This window comes from Achroia grisella, unplaced genomic scaffold (assembly GCF_030625045.1).
Source record: "Achroia grisella isolate CSIRO2021 unplaced genomic scaffold, CSIRO_AGI_Agris_v1 utg512, whole genome shotgun sequence".
Lineage (NCBI taxonomy): Eukaryota > Metazoa > Arthropoda > Insecta > Lepidoptera > Pyralidae > Achroia > Achroia grisella.
Window position 1 is genome coordinate 2442217 of NW_026712906.1, and position 18327 is coordinate 2460543.

The 18327-nt window shown below is 32.3% G+C and overlaps 2 protein-coding genes across 2 annotated transcripts; one reads left to right on the forward strand and one right to left on the reverse strand.

Moving 5' to 3' along the window:
* Positions 1–5615: 5615 nt before the first annotated feature.
* Positions 5616–13342, reverse strand: LOC131846697 (tRNA endonuclease ANKZF1-like). Its single transcript, XM_059196065.1, has 11 exons — positions 13083–13342; positions 12331–12540; positions 11407–11567; positions 10569–10847; positions 8871–9093; positions 8491–8620; positions 7938–8256; positions 7344–7507; positions 6894–7035; positions 6457–6609; positions 5616–5936 (listed from the first exon to the last, which is right to left on the reverse strand). The coding sequence occupies exons 1-11, from the start codon at positions 13204–13206 to the stop codon at positions 5796–5798; spliced, it is 2046 nt and encodes a 681-aa protein (XP_059052048.1). The 5' UTR covers positions 13207–13342; the 3' UTR covers positions 5616–5795.
* A 434-nt stretch (positions 13343–13776) lies between these two features.
* On the forward strand, positions 13777–17717 carry LOC131846795 (uncharacterized). The gene is made up of 5 exons (XM_059196199.1): positions 13777–13976; positions 14153–14724; positions 15173–15801; positions 16879–17026; positions 17518–17717. Exons 2-5 carry the CDS (start codon positions 14502–14504, stop codon positions 17703–17705), a joined length of 1188 nt encoding a protein of 395 aa, XP_059052182.1. The 5' UTR covers positions 13777–13976; positions 14153–14501; the 3' UTR covers positions 17706–17717.
* The last annotated feature ends 610 nt before the right edge of the window (positions 17718–18327 follow it).

An 18327-nucleotide genomic window follows, 5' to 3' on the forward strand; every position in this document is an offset into this window, starting at 1 on the left:
AAAAAGAAGTTAAGGTTATAGGTAATCTCTGAATCTACTGAAACTATTTTGAAAATTTCTTAATTATTGTATAGCCCATTTATTCGGAAAAAAAGAAGCTTTATATCATCACGCTACGACGAGTCGATCGATCATCACTACGAGTAGTGTGATATTAGTTGTTCCTATTCCTAGGAGCGTAGCTGCAATGATAAATGTTCCAAAAATGGGTAAAATGTGGCTCAGATAAAGTCGCTTGGATCTGCTAGTGTAGGTATGTATTATAGTCAACATATTATAGTATAGTCAACAAACAAATATCAGCGAAACAATATTAACAGAGCAGATCTCTGCGTAGATCTCTATCTGTTTGGAACAAAACAAGGTTTATTATATAAAATATTAATAATCAACAACTTAAACGCCCGTATATAGTCTAGTGTGCATTGATTAGCAACATGTAAAAAAAAAACAATAATGATAAACCAGAAAATAGACATCCTCAACCTAATAATACATCAGTTCAAATAATTCCTTTTCAAAGTTATTGCATTTATTTTTATTGAGTTTCCGATATATCCACACGGCTCACTATTTTCAACAAGTCATCTTCTTTTTTGGCAATTTATTCTTCTTCTTGTTTTTTGTTTTTCCAATTCTACTTTATGACTTACAGTATCAATGATTGACTTTTTGTTAAAACAGTATATAAACTTCGGTATTTCTTGGAAAAAAACCCGTCGACAGAGACTTAGATAGAGTTTTAACTTTGCTTTAGAGACTTACTTTTTATATTATTATATTACAACGTTTTGTGACAAGTGGAATCTCATATTATTGAGCAAAAATGCCGTTAAAATCGGTTCAATAGTTTTTGTGTTACGCTGTAAGTTGTAAGAAACGCAATTTCAACCGCGTGGTCCCGTTTTTTTGCTGCTTGTCGGCCCTTGGCGACTGTTTCATTTCTATTATATTGTAATACGACTCTCCGTGTCATTTGTGATAAGAAAAAAACCCGTCAACAGAGACTTAGATAAGTTTTTAGAACTTACTTTTTATATTTTATTAATTTGAGCAAAAATGCCGTTAAAAAATAACGTAACTTGCTTTTATTAGAACTGCTTTTATTAATTTAAAAAAATCGTAACCTGCTTTTACAGCCTCGACTTAGACTAAAAGATCGTAAAATAAATCTGACCAACGCCAAAAAAACTTTAATTAATATTTCTAAATCTCCGGAGACCGAAAGACTAATATAATAACAAACTTTATTTGTAGTTTAGATGGCCTTAAGATCGCTATTACATTTTAAAGTTAAAAACAATATTACTTTCACTGCTTCCCCGACTACATTGATAGCTACAGTACTAGTACACTCGTCCCTACATCTTTGAATCTATCTACTCAAATCTACTATTTAATGATCTCAATGTCATATTAAGTGTAAAATAGGTGACTGTCGTTCACCACCACTAACAATGCAGCCGTGAACGTAATAATTTTTTATAATATTAAAACATGTAGGTAATACAAAATCTTACGTAATTACCGGCACAAGTAAAATGTATATTCAAGTTGCCTTAAATGACCTTAAATGTCTGCACAGATTTAAAATGTAGCTAAGAAAGAATACGTAAAGGTGTTCTTTCTTAGCAACATACAACAAGAAACCGTATCATAAAGGACACATACATATTTTAGGAGTTATGATGTAACAAAGATTCAGATACACAGGAAATCGGATGGGATGGGTCGGCCGAGAACAACACCATTATACACATATTTTGTTTTAGTGTTTATAATGAAATGATTTCGTCAGTTAGAGCGTCAGTGGAGGATGATAAGATGACCATGAGTTCAAGTCAGTTAGCCCATTCTGACAAATTCACCAAAAATTATCATGATGGTTTCTAGGGGGAACCGCGTGGAGGTCAACCGGACATGCTAGCAATTGGGTCAACAATCCTCTTCACCACGAACGTTATTACGTATCGAAAAAGTCTTCGCACGCGCACAATAAGAAATATTGTAATTTGTATGCCTTCTGATTATGGGGCGAACATTTATACCCTATTTTTTTTTTTTTTTATGGATGATAATGGAATGGTGCACCCACCTACGCTAACGGTTTACGCTGGCGGGGCACCAGTGGAGGATGATAAGATGAGAAACATTGACAAATTCACCAAGAATTTATCACGATGCCTTCTGATTATGGCAATAAGATGCAGAACATTTTATACCCTATTTTATTGTAAGACCTACACTGTAAAGAAAACAATTTCAAGCAAACAAATTATCTAACAGAAAATAAATTGTAAGTAAATTGTAAGGGATATAATTTTTTAAGTAAATAACCACTGGACAATTAACACAGTAAGCAGAGCTTTGTTGTGGGTACTAAACAAATGATATAAATACTTAGACATTTTTTTGTTAATACATACGTAATATATATGTTAAATTTATATAGAAAACACCCAGACCGATACAATTATTCTCATGAATACAACTGTTTGCACCGTACTAGGAATCGAATCCGCGACGATGCATCCGAAGTAAAGCGGTGTGCTAAACCGCTAAACTACCGAGGACATTTGTCCATAGACTGATGGTCCTTTTTTATGTTTATTTATTTAGTTTGTTCGTTAATTTTTTCTCTGCTTGTTCCGCTAAAATATAATCCGCTCTACTTCCCGCAGTTTCTTAATTAATTAGATAGGTTTTTAAATTAATACTGATCATTTAATTACATCTTCAATAATAAACATTGTAAGATTTTTCGTCGCACGCTTTAAGATAAAACACTTCATACTTCTGAAATAAAACTGAACATCTAGTACCAAATAGTAGAACTACACTCGGGGTCACTAAAATCATAACTTATTATGTAGGTTATGCATAATATTCAAGTATTGAATAAAATATTATATATATTTTATTTAATACTTGAATAACTAAATAATTTATATAATTTTGTTGCAGTCGTGATATCAAATAATAGCTCAATAACACAATCCGTTATATATGTATTGGGTAGAACACAGCAACGCAGTCGAAGGCAAGAACTAAGTATAGCCTCGTACCTCTAAAATATACTGGTTTAGACCAGAACCCTATAATAGACTCATGTGACGTCATACTTTTAAAATACATATTCTATCCACTGACTCCTCTACAACGATTAAGGATCAATACGAAATATTGCAAAAGCTGGGGCAACCACTCAAATCTTCATTTCCGTTCTAACTACAGATAAGATGTACTAACAGAACTTTAATAAAAGTAACATGTAATTAAAAAAATCTTTATTAATATTTTTATTACACTTATTATATCTATGAGGAATCTATAAGATATTTGGCAATATTTGCGAATCATTAACATAGGTTATAAAATATTATTGAATATGTTCCTGATGGCTACATATTATTTGTTTTATTAAACTGTTATATATAAATATATATATATATATATATATATTATATAAAGGAGACAGATTTTAATACATCATCTTGAAATATATCATATTATATTATTACTAAAATATGTCATTACTAGATTTTAAGACAAACTTGCTGTTCATAAGTATTGTTTAGAAAAGTCAATGGGTAATGGGAATGGGTATAAAAAATTAGAATAAGATAGATACCAAAGGACATATATACCAGAATTACCTTTAAATGAAGTTAAAACATCTGTTAATTCATATTTATTGAGCAAAGCCCATTACTCACTAAACGATTACTTAAATTACAAACATGACAATAGTAGTTCATGCATGGTATTTTCATTTTATGTTAAACATAGACACCTATATAAGTACACATTGTATATAACGTATTTAAAAAAAAAGAAATTCAGTTGAGTTTCTTGCCAGTTCTTCTCAATAATCTGTTAAACCGGCCGGTAGGAAAAAAAATATTAATACAGATAACTTGACGTTTATAAGCGACTAAAATGTTCTACATTAATAAATGATATAATTAAAGATTTATTTGTGAATTTGGAAAGGCTATTTATTGCAAATTAAAAAAAAACATTGTTTTACAAATCATTTAAATATATTAATAACTGAAATACATCTTAAAAGCTGAAATAGGTGACAGTGGTGACACAACACAACAGGTGACCCACAAAAATAATTTTGTCCAAAATCTGCCTTGGTAATAAAAACATATACGCCTTATTTATTACTAAGGGCGAGCACAATAGATCTATGTAGGTCGCAGTGCTACAGGTGCTACAAACATCTGACAATAGCCCAAACAACCCAATAAAAAAAAATATATTGATTACTAGCCATATCTGCGGTTTCACCCCCATTAAATTTATAGCTTTGCGTTATTCTGATGTATAAGCTATATCATTGTAAAATTTCTTTGAAATCCATTCAGTAGTTTTTCCGTGAAAGAATAACATCCATCCATCTATCCGTCCATCCATCCATCCATCCACCCACCCATACTTACATACTTCGGCGTTTATAACATAAGAAACAGGTAAGATTATGCAGTATTGATATTCTCTTGTAAATTCTTACATATACTAATTATGAAATACGTCACTAAAATTATGTTGAATTGTACAAAAGATACTATCACCTACACTACACTGGCGCACCAATAAACCTTGATGGAACACTTATGAACCTTGCGCCAAAATTTAGCTAGAAACATGACTGCGCAAGTAACACGTTAATAAAACGATAACTATTACTATCAGGAAATATATAACGTTAGGGCAGTAACAGTATACGCTGGCGGAGCACCAGTATAGATCAAATGAGGTCAGTTAGCCCATTGTGGCGAAACCATTAAGATTAAACCACGATGGTTTCCAGGGGATACCGCGTGGAGGTCGACCCGATAGGATACATCCCCTTCCCTATTATATATGATTACTAAGCTAAGCAGACTTCGTCTATAAGGTCGGTTTTTGACCAGTCTACTAACCCAACTTAGACACCAAGGTCGTCAGTTCGAATCTGGACTTGTAGCTACTTGTATTTCTGTACACATCTTTTATGATGGACATACCTCTTGGTGTGCCATCACACATTGGGTATGTCAAGTGTTATGTTGATTCTGATTTTACCCAGTAGCTAACAAGCACATCATTATAGTATTACAGTTGTAAAAGTATATTAGTATTAAATAAATAAATTATGAGGTTCTTGTAAATTAAAATAAGGCCTCAAATATTGTGATTACATCATCAAATACACTTGACAGACAATTTCTACTGAAATTGTCTGATTGGACAATGTATTTTAAAATGTTATTAAAGTCTATACATGACAATAATGTTAAAGAGAATAACATTTATTTATTATTATATAACACTTGTAAATTAGGGGTCAAAAGAAATTACAAAATACCCATATTGCACTCATTTTATAAACAAGTCATTCAGTAAAAATAAAACAACATTATATACCAGGTAACGAACATCCATGACATCACATCAGAGCACATACAGAGCTCTTTCCATCATCGAGACACTTTTCTGAGATCTTAAGAAACTGTAAACATGTTAATACTTGTGAAATTGACTGTCTTTTTAGTTTTTTTGCTATTTATCTAAGACTCATAGATAAAAGACGACTAAAAAATATTTTCAAACTAAAGAAGTATTTCTAAAAACACTGTTCTTATTTCAATATCACATTTCATGTAATTTATAATTATAACTTTTATCACTAGATGGCGTTACAATGCATTAGCATATAGAAAAAAGTGAGAAAAAAGCATATACCTCCACTCTCAATGAAAATATTCTAGAACTGAAAAGAACTGACGATATAATTGTAAACGTTACGCACTCATCTTCAAGGGTCTAACGTTCCTATGGTTTTGAAGGCATCTAATACTGCAGAATTTGTACTGATCATACTCGAATGGCATCTTCGGTAGTTGCGTACCGCACAGGAAACACCGAGGCGCGTCTAGTTTTGTCTAGAAAATAAAATATTGTTTTAACAGTGATTGTGATTATTTATTATGTATTAAGTAATTCATGTGAATACCATATCAAGGATATATTATTATTACCATAATATTAATACGTGAAGCAAAAATGTTGTAAAATACTTTTTACAAAATTACGCGCAAAAAATGAAATGAGTAGCATGAAATTTGCACACATAAGAAAGAATACACAATACTAGTATTTTTTTTAATTATGCATAATATATATATATATATATATATATATATTAAATCAATACAACCATGTATGTTTGTACTTTTTGTTTATTCTGTGGTCACTTTGAGAATAGAATAGATTAATATTGTTTGTCTTACTGAATAATAAATTGATTATAGTCGATTTTCGACCACTGAGGGATCACTCAGTGGTCTAATAACTAGTAATCACTAGTTTTTTACTATAGCAAACCTACTTCCTATAACAAGAAACAATGCCATGCCAATGGGTCGTTACATATTATTATTAACATAATTATAGTGTATATACCTTTTCCTTATCAGTCATTTGCAGGAACTTATTGGTGCGTATCTTCTCTACTTGTTTCTCCCGGTCTCGCTGTCGCTTCGCGCGCTTCTGTTGCGCTTTCCTTTCTTTTTCCTGTTCTAGAAGTTCTGGAGTTACCGGGCCCGGAATTTGTGACTGCAATAAAGTTTAAATTCATATATTATAAACAAATATTCAGTTATGTTTTCAATATAGTTTAACATACAAAAATTAATTTAATTCTGTCATTAATTAATTTGTATAATTTTTGAGAAGGGTGTGAATATAATTATTTGACGCAGCTCGTCAAATAATTATATTAAATAAAGAGGTAACAAAATCATACCATTTGTTACTATGAAAAGTTAAACATTTATTACTTGAGTTATACACTAAAAAAATAACTAAATAAATAACCCTGAATTATAGACTTTACAGACCTTAGCATAGTTATATTTGTCAGGAAACTGTCCCTGGAACAATCGGAAAGCAATTCTTGTATCTGGGTTTGGTGTTGCCGCGTATGGTGTCTTCAGATCGTGATTCTTTATACAAGGATTACCGCCCACTGTTAACAACTGTCTGTTGGAATTAAATTGAATTATGTTATTCAAAATATAAGTTAAGGATAACATGCATTTACACAAATATTGTCAACTTAATGTATAATCTAGAATTATACCTATTACGTCTAATATGATATTTTGTTAGTCTAGACTTCAGACTCCCAAATTACACCAAAATAAAATTTGGTTATTCCTACTTACAAGCAAATATGCTAAGATTGCAACTATTTACAAACAATAATCTACTTAATTAATATTTATATTCCAATGTAATATAGTAAATATTTATAAAAGTAACGTATAAAGTGGTGAAGTTTTACTTACGTAACAAATTCTGGTTTAGCGGCTATAGCAGCTTTGTGAAGTGCTGTATTGCCATCAGCCGGGTCTTGTATATTACATGCTGCCTCCAACTCCTCAGCACTCTCCCAACCTTCTAGTATCGTCGCCAGATTATCACACTGATCGCCGGATATTAATTTCCACAACTGAAAGTCAAAATCATAGTTCACAAAGAAACCGATTACCAATCGTAACAAAATATACTTAAGCAGTTATTCTGTTTAAGTATGGACTAATTTTGAATGGTTCATTATTTGACACTATTTGTGTATATTACACGATACGTTTTGGTAAAAGTATCGTGTAATGTAAACAAATACGGACAACCAATTTGAAAATGAAAATACCTTATTGACGATTTACTTTTGATGGTCGCGGATTCTATTCATGGCACGATACATACATTTATATTTATAACTATGATTGTTTGTATTTGAATGTATTTACAAAAAAATGTATTTAAGTATTCCAACCAGTTTTCCGTAACATAAGCTCTGTTTATCTTGAGACTAGATGGCTGTGTCTTAGTTATAATCATTGCGCTTATGTGATTTATAATACAGCTTATCAACATACCTTTTTAACGTTCGGTGAAATCTTTACCGGCTGTTTCTTAGCTTGCTTGTTTTCTTGTTTATTTTCATCAGGTTTCTTTTTCTTCTTCTTCTTCTGATCCTTCTTCTCTGGCATGTTTTCAACTTCACTGTCAGAACTCTCCGGACATGCAATATTGCAGTCATTAAGAAGATCCTTTCTAGAATTGGTAATAAACCCTTTGTTACTTTGCTCTGATAATGTCTTAATCCAATCAACAGGTGTCTCAGAGTCGATGTAACATGGGCCTTCGTCTTCACTTGACACCATTTGTGTTGGCAACTCACGTGGGGCACGCTCTCTGGGAAACGATAAAAAAATTAGGCATGTCATAACTTTGATTTCTATTCTAATAAAAAAAACATAAGGTCAAGTTTACATAGGCCACTTTATAATTGAAATTTGAGATAGAATAGTACTGTCTTAACACATTTAGACATGTGAAGTGTAGCCGTTTTAAAATTAAAGATTTTACTCAAGAATAAAAGCATTTTCAATCATATTAATTTTATTTCATTAATATATTTTGCTATACCTGGATTTCGCCCTATCTATAGGCTTGTGAGGACTTTTTTGGGTCTTTTTCCGTTCAACATTTGTTTCAGAAGATGCCGGGTTCACTCCGAAGGATGATATTAAAGCCTTTTGGAATAATTCCATTGTTTCTGTAAGGTAATAATAAAATAGAATCAGACATGCAATTTACAATTAATCTATAAGCATATTGTAATCAACTATATGTAATCAAAGATTTCTGAGCTGCACTCAAACAGATGATAGCAACTAGTAACAAGAAATGTGAAGTAAGCGATGAGATATAAGAGAAACATTTAAATTAATTTAAAAATAAGTATTATTTAGAAAACATACATTTAATACAAAAAGGATACTAGCTATATGTACTGATATACATACCATAAACTTCCATACTGGCGACTGTTTGATGAACCCTTTGAACTTCTTTATATGTAGGCTTTTTCGTTGGGAATGGCAGCGCTCTCACTCTGAAATCATCTCTATTTAGAGGTGAATTTTTCCCAAATATAGCAGACTGATTCAATGATCCTACTGCTCGATATAATATTAAAGAACAACCGGCCAGGTCTTCCGCCCATCCAGCCATGATTTCTTGAACGTGCTGTTAAAATAAATGTTATATTACTAACTAATATATATAGACAGAAATACTCAAACAGAAGACTTTGTTCTATCCACTACAGGTAGAATTTATTTCATTGAATCTAAATCTCTATCATATAATAAATACATACCAGCATAGCTGGGCATTAACTCGTTAATCCGTTAATTTAACATTTTGATTAACCGATTAACTTTTAAAAAAGTTAACGGACACGTTAACTTCCGTTAATAATGCAGAAGTCCGTTAATCGTTAAAAAAAGTGCATGGAAAAAAGGTAGAAGTTGCTTTACGACAAGAAGCAGTGGAAAATTCGAAGGTCAGAAATAGTTTAAGTGACGGAGGGAGCAACGATGATGACGAGGAAGACTTTTTCAATTCTGTCACTCAGTCTATAGAAAACTCTTTAAAGAAGGAGCTCTTTGTCCAATTTTTTAAAGAGTAAAGCACAAAGTCTCGTTAAAATGTGGCTGGACATGAAATAAAAAGACTCATTCAACGATGCTGCATTCCTCGGCGAACAGATATTCATAAACCTATTCATCAAATATAATACTGCTATGCCCTCAAGCGTTTCAGTTGAACGTCTGTTTTCCATGGGTAAAGACATTCTAACACCAAAACGAGCCTCGCTTTCAGACGAGAACTTCAACTTGTTAATGTTTATGAAGGGAGGGAATATGCACCTTATGGCCGAGGATTAAATTACACATTTGAATTATACAAGTATTTTGTTTTGTTCCTAATCTGTTAATTTCCAGAACCTAAACCAACACGTTTTATAAGTTCACTAATGCAACGATATAAAAATGCAATTTTACATATATTAACGGATTAACGTTAACTTGCGTTAATTCTTCTGAAATGCAACGTTTAACAAAGCTAACTTTTTTATTAGCGGATTAACGATTAACAAACTATTTGATTACCGGTGCCCAGCTCTGCATACCAGTGGTCGCAATTCGACCATAATAAAAATACAAAGAGATAATTAAACCAGCAATAATATAAGCATATTTTTTAACAATAACGTGTGCGTGTGCGTGTGCGTGTGCGTGTGCGTGTGCGTGTGCGTGTGCGTGTGTGTGTGTGTGTGTCAAACACATGGTAATGTGTTTAATGGTGCTTTTTATTAATTTATTGTATTTTTATGTATAATAAAAAAAATATAAACATTCTCTTTCTCTATATCTATATGCGCGCAATTTTCGTAAAAATAGGTACAAAGTTCTAGCTTTACTATTTTCTATGATATTATAATATATTACAATTAATATACTTACATATATAAATATTTATTACTATATGACTTGCCATATATGTTAAGAAGTTTTTTACATTCGTTAATAAAATATGGTTTCATGAATTCAGTTGTTTCACAAAATTGTCGATAACAATTCAATTACCATATATACACACACACCTGCACTAGTTATATAATACTCAGCGCACCAGTTATTCAATGGCAGACTCACCTCCAAGAACTGCGCCATGTTGTACCTCCTGAGGCTGGCCCCGGAGGAGCGTGGTGCAGGCCCGTGCTGGTCGCGAGCTGTCTGCGCCTGTCCCTGTCCTCGACGGGTCACGTACGAGTGATGCGTCTTGTGAACCACCGGTACTTCGCCAGAGAAGATAGCGCCAGCGAAGTGCCCGCCAGATACCATCAGCACCGCCCACCGCTGATACCCAGCTATTGTCAGACGCTGGCATCGCTCCACCCATGCGCTTCCATCGCCATCAGTGGATAGTTCTTCCTGCATGTAGTATTTTTAAATGTAAAGGATGGTGTTTGTAAAATAGGTTAAAATTATATATTTATTTATTTATTTGTATGCCTGTGTATCTGTGTATTAAACATTGTGAAAACTAGTCTTGAAAGCAATTTAATGGATTTCTATGTGGTTTTCACTGATGATTGATACGATTTATAAGTAAATAAATAAATAATTTTGTGGATATAAATAACGATTATATAATATAATATAAATGTGTTTCCATCACATACATAATTTGTTAAATATTAAAGTCATAAATATAATAAATGTAGGAGTTTCAATAAATAATTGTAGTCAGTTTCTGATTATTAAATAATGTAAAATCATGAAAAAAAATGTATCTAACAATTCAATATACACTGAACATTTTGATAACTTTAAAAAATATTGTTACCTACAAGTTTTGTATATGCTCATCAGGCGATTTCACATCTCTTCAGAATGTATTAACAATATACTATACATTTACAATCACAATATTTGTATGAGTAGTAAATTCAGTAGTTATGGCTCATCAGTTTACTCAATGCAATGTTACCTTCCGATGATGCAATATGCACCTATAAATACAGAACACCTGGCCCTTCTTATTAGTAAAGAAAGCCTTACAGTGCCTGGTAGCAGCAGCAAATAGATCAGTTGCTGGGGTGCTGTTGTTACCCTCTGTTTCTGAATCGCTGCCTGATACACTTGAGTCACCTGCAACAAAGAATATTCTTTTACCTTTATTTAAAAGAATCACAGACACATCTATAAATTTTGATTGGTATATTTTACTCTCTTGAACATACACAATTGTAACAGTAACAAAATAAGAATTACATGAACATAATACCACAGATTATTAATTACACTATGGTATTTGTGCATACATAGATAATTAGCAGCACTATATAACAAAAACTACAGATGCACTTCATGTTCTATAACAAGGAACATCCTACTACTTATTAGTAGAATAATAATGTCCTACTACTAAATAATAACATAAATCAAAATGTAAATGTATGCAGGATACTATATATGAAAACTCATGCAGAGAACAGTGTGAGATTCAGTTTGTAAAATAAGAGATATGTTAGCTTAGTAATTTTAACATGAAAGTTAATAAAAACTACCCTTTTGTTGGATAATATGTTTTACTATGTGTAACACATTTACTATGTGTAATTTTGTCAAAAAATTGTTAATAAACCTAATAATGTACTTTTAATTTATAACAAACATTACCTACAATTTATAAAAAATAAAAAAAGTACTTTTAATACTATGTTGATTTATGAGTATACTAGCTGTGCCCATAGTTTCACCGGTGGGAAATTTATAGCCCATATGTTATTCTGATAGCTATATTGCTGTAAAGTTTAATCAAAAGCCATTCAATATTTTTTGCATGAAAGTAATAAACCCATCAATACCAATAACTTTCATGTATAATATTAATAAGAGAAGATGTACTTACCTTGTCTAGAATTAAACTGTCCTAAAGACAAAGCAGTCTTTCCGAACAGCTTTCTTTTTAAATTATGTGTGTGCCAGTGATGCTTGTAATGTGCTATTTGCTGCTCTCTAGTTTTAAATGGACCAACACCACAGCACGAGCAGCAGTTGCCGTCAGCGGGTCCATTGATAGTTAAAGCATTCAAACGCTTTAACACACTTTTTTCATCGACTGTAAATAATAATAACATTTTATATAAATGTTACAAATTCCAGAGACTAAAATTGCAGAATGTTTGGAAGTTGAAAAAAGAATACATCTCTGAAATAAGCTGTTTTATACCTTATACATAAAAATAATAAAAGTAATATTGAAGTTTCAAGTATTTCACAACATTATACCACATGAGAATAATTTTTCTTTTTCTCACAATCACATCCAGTTAAACTGCAGTACTTCTAAAACATACATAAAAACTAAAAAATCTTTTAAAAATTTAAAAAAGGTTATTTACATGAGTTTTAACATATTATATTTCATAACCTGTCGGGTCAACTTACACACCATACTGGAACACCTGAAAGCTATCATGGTTGATTCCAGGTGATTCTTCAAGATAGGTCGAGTAACCTTGTTATCCTCACTGGATAACTACTAACTTTTTCATTCACTGGTCTCTCCACAAGGCACATCATCATGATCAAAAATAGGTGAGGTTATGTTTTGAAACTACTGATTTTGTAAAGGTAAAATAAGTCTTATATTCTACTTACCAACTTGATGAGACTCGGTGAGCATACATGTTGCAATTCGCAAACCTTTTAGCAATCTTTCGAAGTCGTCCGATTCAAAAGTTTTAATAATTTTTGGTTTTACCACATCTGTTTTCAGGGCCATTGTAAAACATTCATTCACATTATAATTTTTTATTTATAAGTAATTAGACTTTCTATATCTGTAATAAATCTAGTAAGTATATAGTAAAATCTATTACATGTAAAATGAAAGCGAAACAACCTTGCCTAGACAGCGAATGGACATACAGAATTTATTCAGAAAAAATAAAAAAATACATGATGTAATGTCAAATGTCAATCAGGAAGGATTTGAGATCGATTGATCCGAAAATCGATGTAAACTTTGAAACGAATTATCTAAAGATTGCATTATGTTTTGTTGTGTTTGTTTTTATTTTATTAAGAAATATTATTAAGAATTTCACTATAATTCCATTTAGATTATTGAGTAATCTATCTTGAATTTTGTTAATCGAGTTATCAGAGTATTTTGCTCACAAAAAATCGCCATTCCTAATTGAAATTATAGACCCTTTTTGTGAAATCAATCTTTGAACCTTGATTATAATTAATCTATTCATAGAATTTCGATTTCAATCGATTCAATAATCGATATTTTTCCAAAAGAATGAGAATCGCAATCCCTAATGTTAATGTCAACCAAAGAATTTTGACTTCATTTCACTAGAATTTAAACTTTATCCGAAAAAAGTACAGTGTATATTTGAGAAATTAATTGTCACATTGAGTTGCCAGTGCCATATATAAAATTGGCAACATGGAGTCGGTGAAGCTGTAAAGGCCAGCTGCGAGCAACAGCATTTGAGGTGTCTGAAAAAAAGGAGAAAATAGTATGAACAGGAGATAATAGTATGAATTTAGCATAAAATAGTTTGTAATTGTAAATTCATGTGTAACTACACTAGTTTCTCGTACATACTTTTCTCCCATTATTTTATTTCAAATCGGTTCAGCACGTAGGTAGGCACCTACTTTAGTTTCAAAATCATTATACCTAATGCAAGCAACTACTAACCATATAATAGGTTTACAGAGATTCTACGCATACTATCAAACGGAGATTAAAATTACGACGGCCTGAGCCGAGATTCGACGTTTAAGTTACCTACTAGTGTCCCTAAAGCCGATATAATTAGCAATTATAATGCAATATCTACATTTCTCATTAAACGGTGTAATTTGATGTAAACGGTACGGTAACGTATTACGTATGTAGGTATAAATTTATTCCGTCTAATTATTATTAGTAAGTATCACAAGTACCTAGTTAGCTCAACTTCAAATATGTACTTAGATACCTACTAGTGTTTTACTATTAGTGCTATTAGGTACACGAGAGAAATTAATCACTGCTGATAAGGCTGCAATTGGAAAATGAAAATATTATTGATACCATGTTTGTGTATTTATACAATATCTGCAATATCAAAGCAAAACTTTACTACTAAACATCAGTTTTGCGCGTATTTAAATTGCAATGAAGAAACTAGAGAGGCTACTTGTGGAATCAGAGTGGATACTAAAGGTGTTCAACTCAGATTCTTTGAAAGTGTCTGTGAGTTATTGAAATATGGATGTCAGGTGGAAGATGAGAAAAGTAGGTAAATAGTTTCTATATTGTAACTTTTGGACCAAATCAATGGCTTTTTATCAATGATAAATATACCATATTAATCCTACCTATACCTAGCGATTACGGCGGTTCCCCGCTTCCATATTGTAATTAAAATTGTAATTGACGGTGTTTCTTACTATCATACCTGGAATTGCAATCTTTCTATAAAAAACTACGTAACCCAAGGATAGTGTAGCTTCCTAATGGTGAAAGAATTTTTCAATCGAAATTTCGGATCCTATTCAAATTCAAACAAACAAACTTTTCCTCTTTATAATATTATAAAATATATGATAATGGAATAGTGCCCTCGTTTTTGCTATCAGTATATAGGTACGCTGGCGGGAACCAGTGAGCATGATTCAGGTCATTTTTATCATCTTGGCAAATTTACCCGACTGCGTTAAATAACTACAAAGTAATATTTCAGCTTATGGTTTAATAAATATCGATTACTGCAAACGCACCTTCAAATTTACTGGCACAAGTGATACGAAAATGATACTAAATAATTATATAAAAGAGTCCGATATAAAAATTAAATGCGCAAAATATGATTGTTCTAAGAATCTATTGAACACAACTTATGTATGTGGTATTAGAAAAGACAATAATGGTTTTATAATTAGACTATTCAATAATGAATGTCTACTACAGAAGCATAATTGTGAGAATAACATTGAGTTTATAATCACTGATTCTTACATTTGCGATGGGCTTGATGTTTCAAATGATACAAATGTAGGTAATGGTGACAATTTATACAAAAATACGAAAAGAAATTCAATAAATAGAAATATATTTATAGTAGATGGTTTATTTAATTATAATAGTGATATAAATGATACAGTTGATACTTTCTTTGCTTCGACGCACGTTTTTGATCTTCCTGTAAAAGAGATTCCAGTTACAGACTTAAATATAGATACCAGAAGAATTATATTAAACAGATTCGGACCGCAGAAAGTATTTAAGCCGTGGATCACGATACCAAAGAATATAAGTGATGACCACTATCACAGACCGACTTTATCTTCTTGTTATCATAAATGTCCGAAAGTAAGTAAAGTCCTACAATAAAATTAGGCGAAAACCTTGCAACCAAATAAACGTAACGTTATAACGTATACCTCGTATGAATGTCATAAGTTATAAACCTGATGCGCATAAATAAAAAAATGTAAACAATTAAATGTTCCCAAGTATGGCTCTTAAGTTTAGTCAATTACATTTCTTGTTATGTCAAATCCCGCCCAAACAGGTTCACAAGTCAGCTACCCGGGGTTTGTTGCCCCGGAGTTGATGCCGGACCAAAAGGGTAGGCCTCAACCATCACGTAAAGGGGATGCGAATGACTAATGTCAGCTTGAAATAGCGAATATATGTATTGTAATAAAATACCTAGTTCATAGCAAATAGATGTTATGAACTAGGTATTTTACTTGTTTTAACTATAGCTTGTACCACAAATGACGGATTCCCAATAACGACAAAATTAGTATACAATTATTCCTGAACCTGTTACCTAAGATATCTACAAAAACCCTAGTTATCGACTAATAGAAAACAGGGTAAGAGTGGCCTCATGTTATCAAGTAAGACGCTATTATAGTAGCTGACTTAAAATAAACGGGGCGTAGCAAACAATGCAGGACCCTCTGATCTAAGCTTCATAATGTAATCCCATACTCACAACATGTTAAGATGAATAGGAAAAACCTGGAAAGCTTACATTAATTAATATACATATAAAAACATCGTTCTCATTCATATTGGTAAATATGTTAAACAGTATCTAAGTACAATACGTACCTATGAATACATAAAATTAATCTATCCCCTCCGATCGATCCCTCGTCCACCCCTCCGATCGATCCCCCGTCCAATTCAAACAGGGATCGATATTACGACGGCCTGAGCCAAGGTTCGAACCCCTAGTAGTGCCCTCAGACTAAAGTCGTATCCGTCAGGCAGTAGTTGGCCTTCAGCCGCTCCGTAAGTCCTTCCGCGGGTTTGGAGTGCCATCTGCACTCGCCCCCTAACGTCCGGTGAAGCTGTAAAGGCCAGCTGCGGCCAACAGCACTAGAGTAGTCCTAAAAAAATACATAAAATTACCTATGTATATTATATTTTAAGAAATGCCCAGAGACCTATGCGCCTGTGTGCGGAGTGCCTGGTATCGTGGCACGGGAACCATCCCTCATGTTTCAGAATCACTGCTTCATGGATATAGCTCAATGCAAAATGTTCTGGGAAGACAAAAGTGATACGGCGATAAGCTCTTGTAAGTGGAATAGGTTTATATTTGGTAACAGGAATGGCAAGTGGCAACGGTGATATCTCTTACATTATCATTCCAGAGGATTAAGGTCTTATGCCTCCTAGCTTCCAAGTTAGTCGAAACTTGAATAACAGGTAAAACCTTATCTAATATAAATAAAATTAAAGTGCCATTTGTAATATCAAAATTCACAATATTTCACTAAATACATATGGAACTATAAACAGCACCTATTGTCATAAAAAATAACAATTAAATATAATAACTGTCTGTTCTTAAAATATTTGAAAACGCTAGACCAATTTTGGCGGGACTTTCACTCGCAGATGGGTACTAGTATGTAGGAGTAGCTTAGGGTACTTTTATTTTAGAAATATTCTTTATTTTAATAAAAAAAAGTTATAATCCATGCGGACGAAGTCGCGGTTAACAGCTAGTTTACCATAAAAGTATTGATGTTAAGACCTGATTAACTTATATTAATATCATTGCAGCTTATATTGAATCCTCATTTCTTTTCTGCCTTGGTGATGAAATGAACGGACTGTATCGATTCCTGCCTCTTGTGAGGACACTGCAGCACATGGGCCGGTTGAAGAAGAAAGGTCACTTCAGATATAAGCTGAGCAACTTGAGGTTCTTTAACAACCTTCTCTCTAGGCAGCCGAAACTAATGGGATAGAAATGAATTAAACGTGGCTTTGTTTTAAATTAGAACTTGTTTACTTTATTTTTAGTTGTATGTTAATTTATTATTATTATAAAGTAGATTACAGTATAGCCAGGTTCTGATATAGTCTTTATATCAGAACATGACTCTACTCTTACCAAGTTTACACAGACTATTGTCTGTCTAATATACTTGTTATTAATGATTAAAGTGTTCTCGCCTTCCCTAACTTTGTACGCTGGCGTAACACCAGCGGAAGATGAGGACTGAAGTCAGATAGTCCACCGTGAGAAATTAGTCAATTATCACCTACCTAGTTGAAAATGGTACGACTACGTGGATTCTGACTTAATATTTAGGGAATTTTTTTCGTAGTCATTCACATAGCGTCAATTTAGTTCCAATTTAAGCATACCTTACCGTACCTTGTTTATATTTAATATCACAAATATACTATTTTATAGATGTGATAGTACTATACAAATGTTAGAAATACATTTTTTTATTATCATATACATAGAAAACATCCTGACCAATACAAACAACCATACAATCGTTGATATAGTTTTTGTATCTAGTAGGAATCGTACTCACGACCATCGGATGTAAAGAGACTACAACTACTAAATTACTA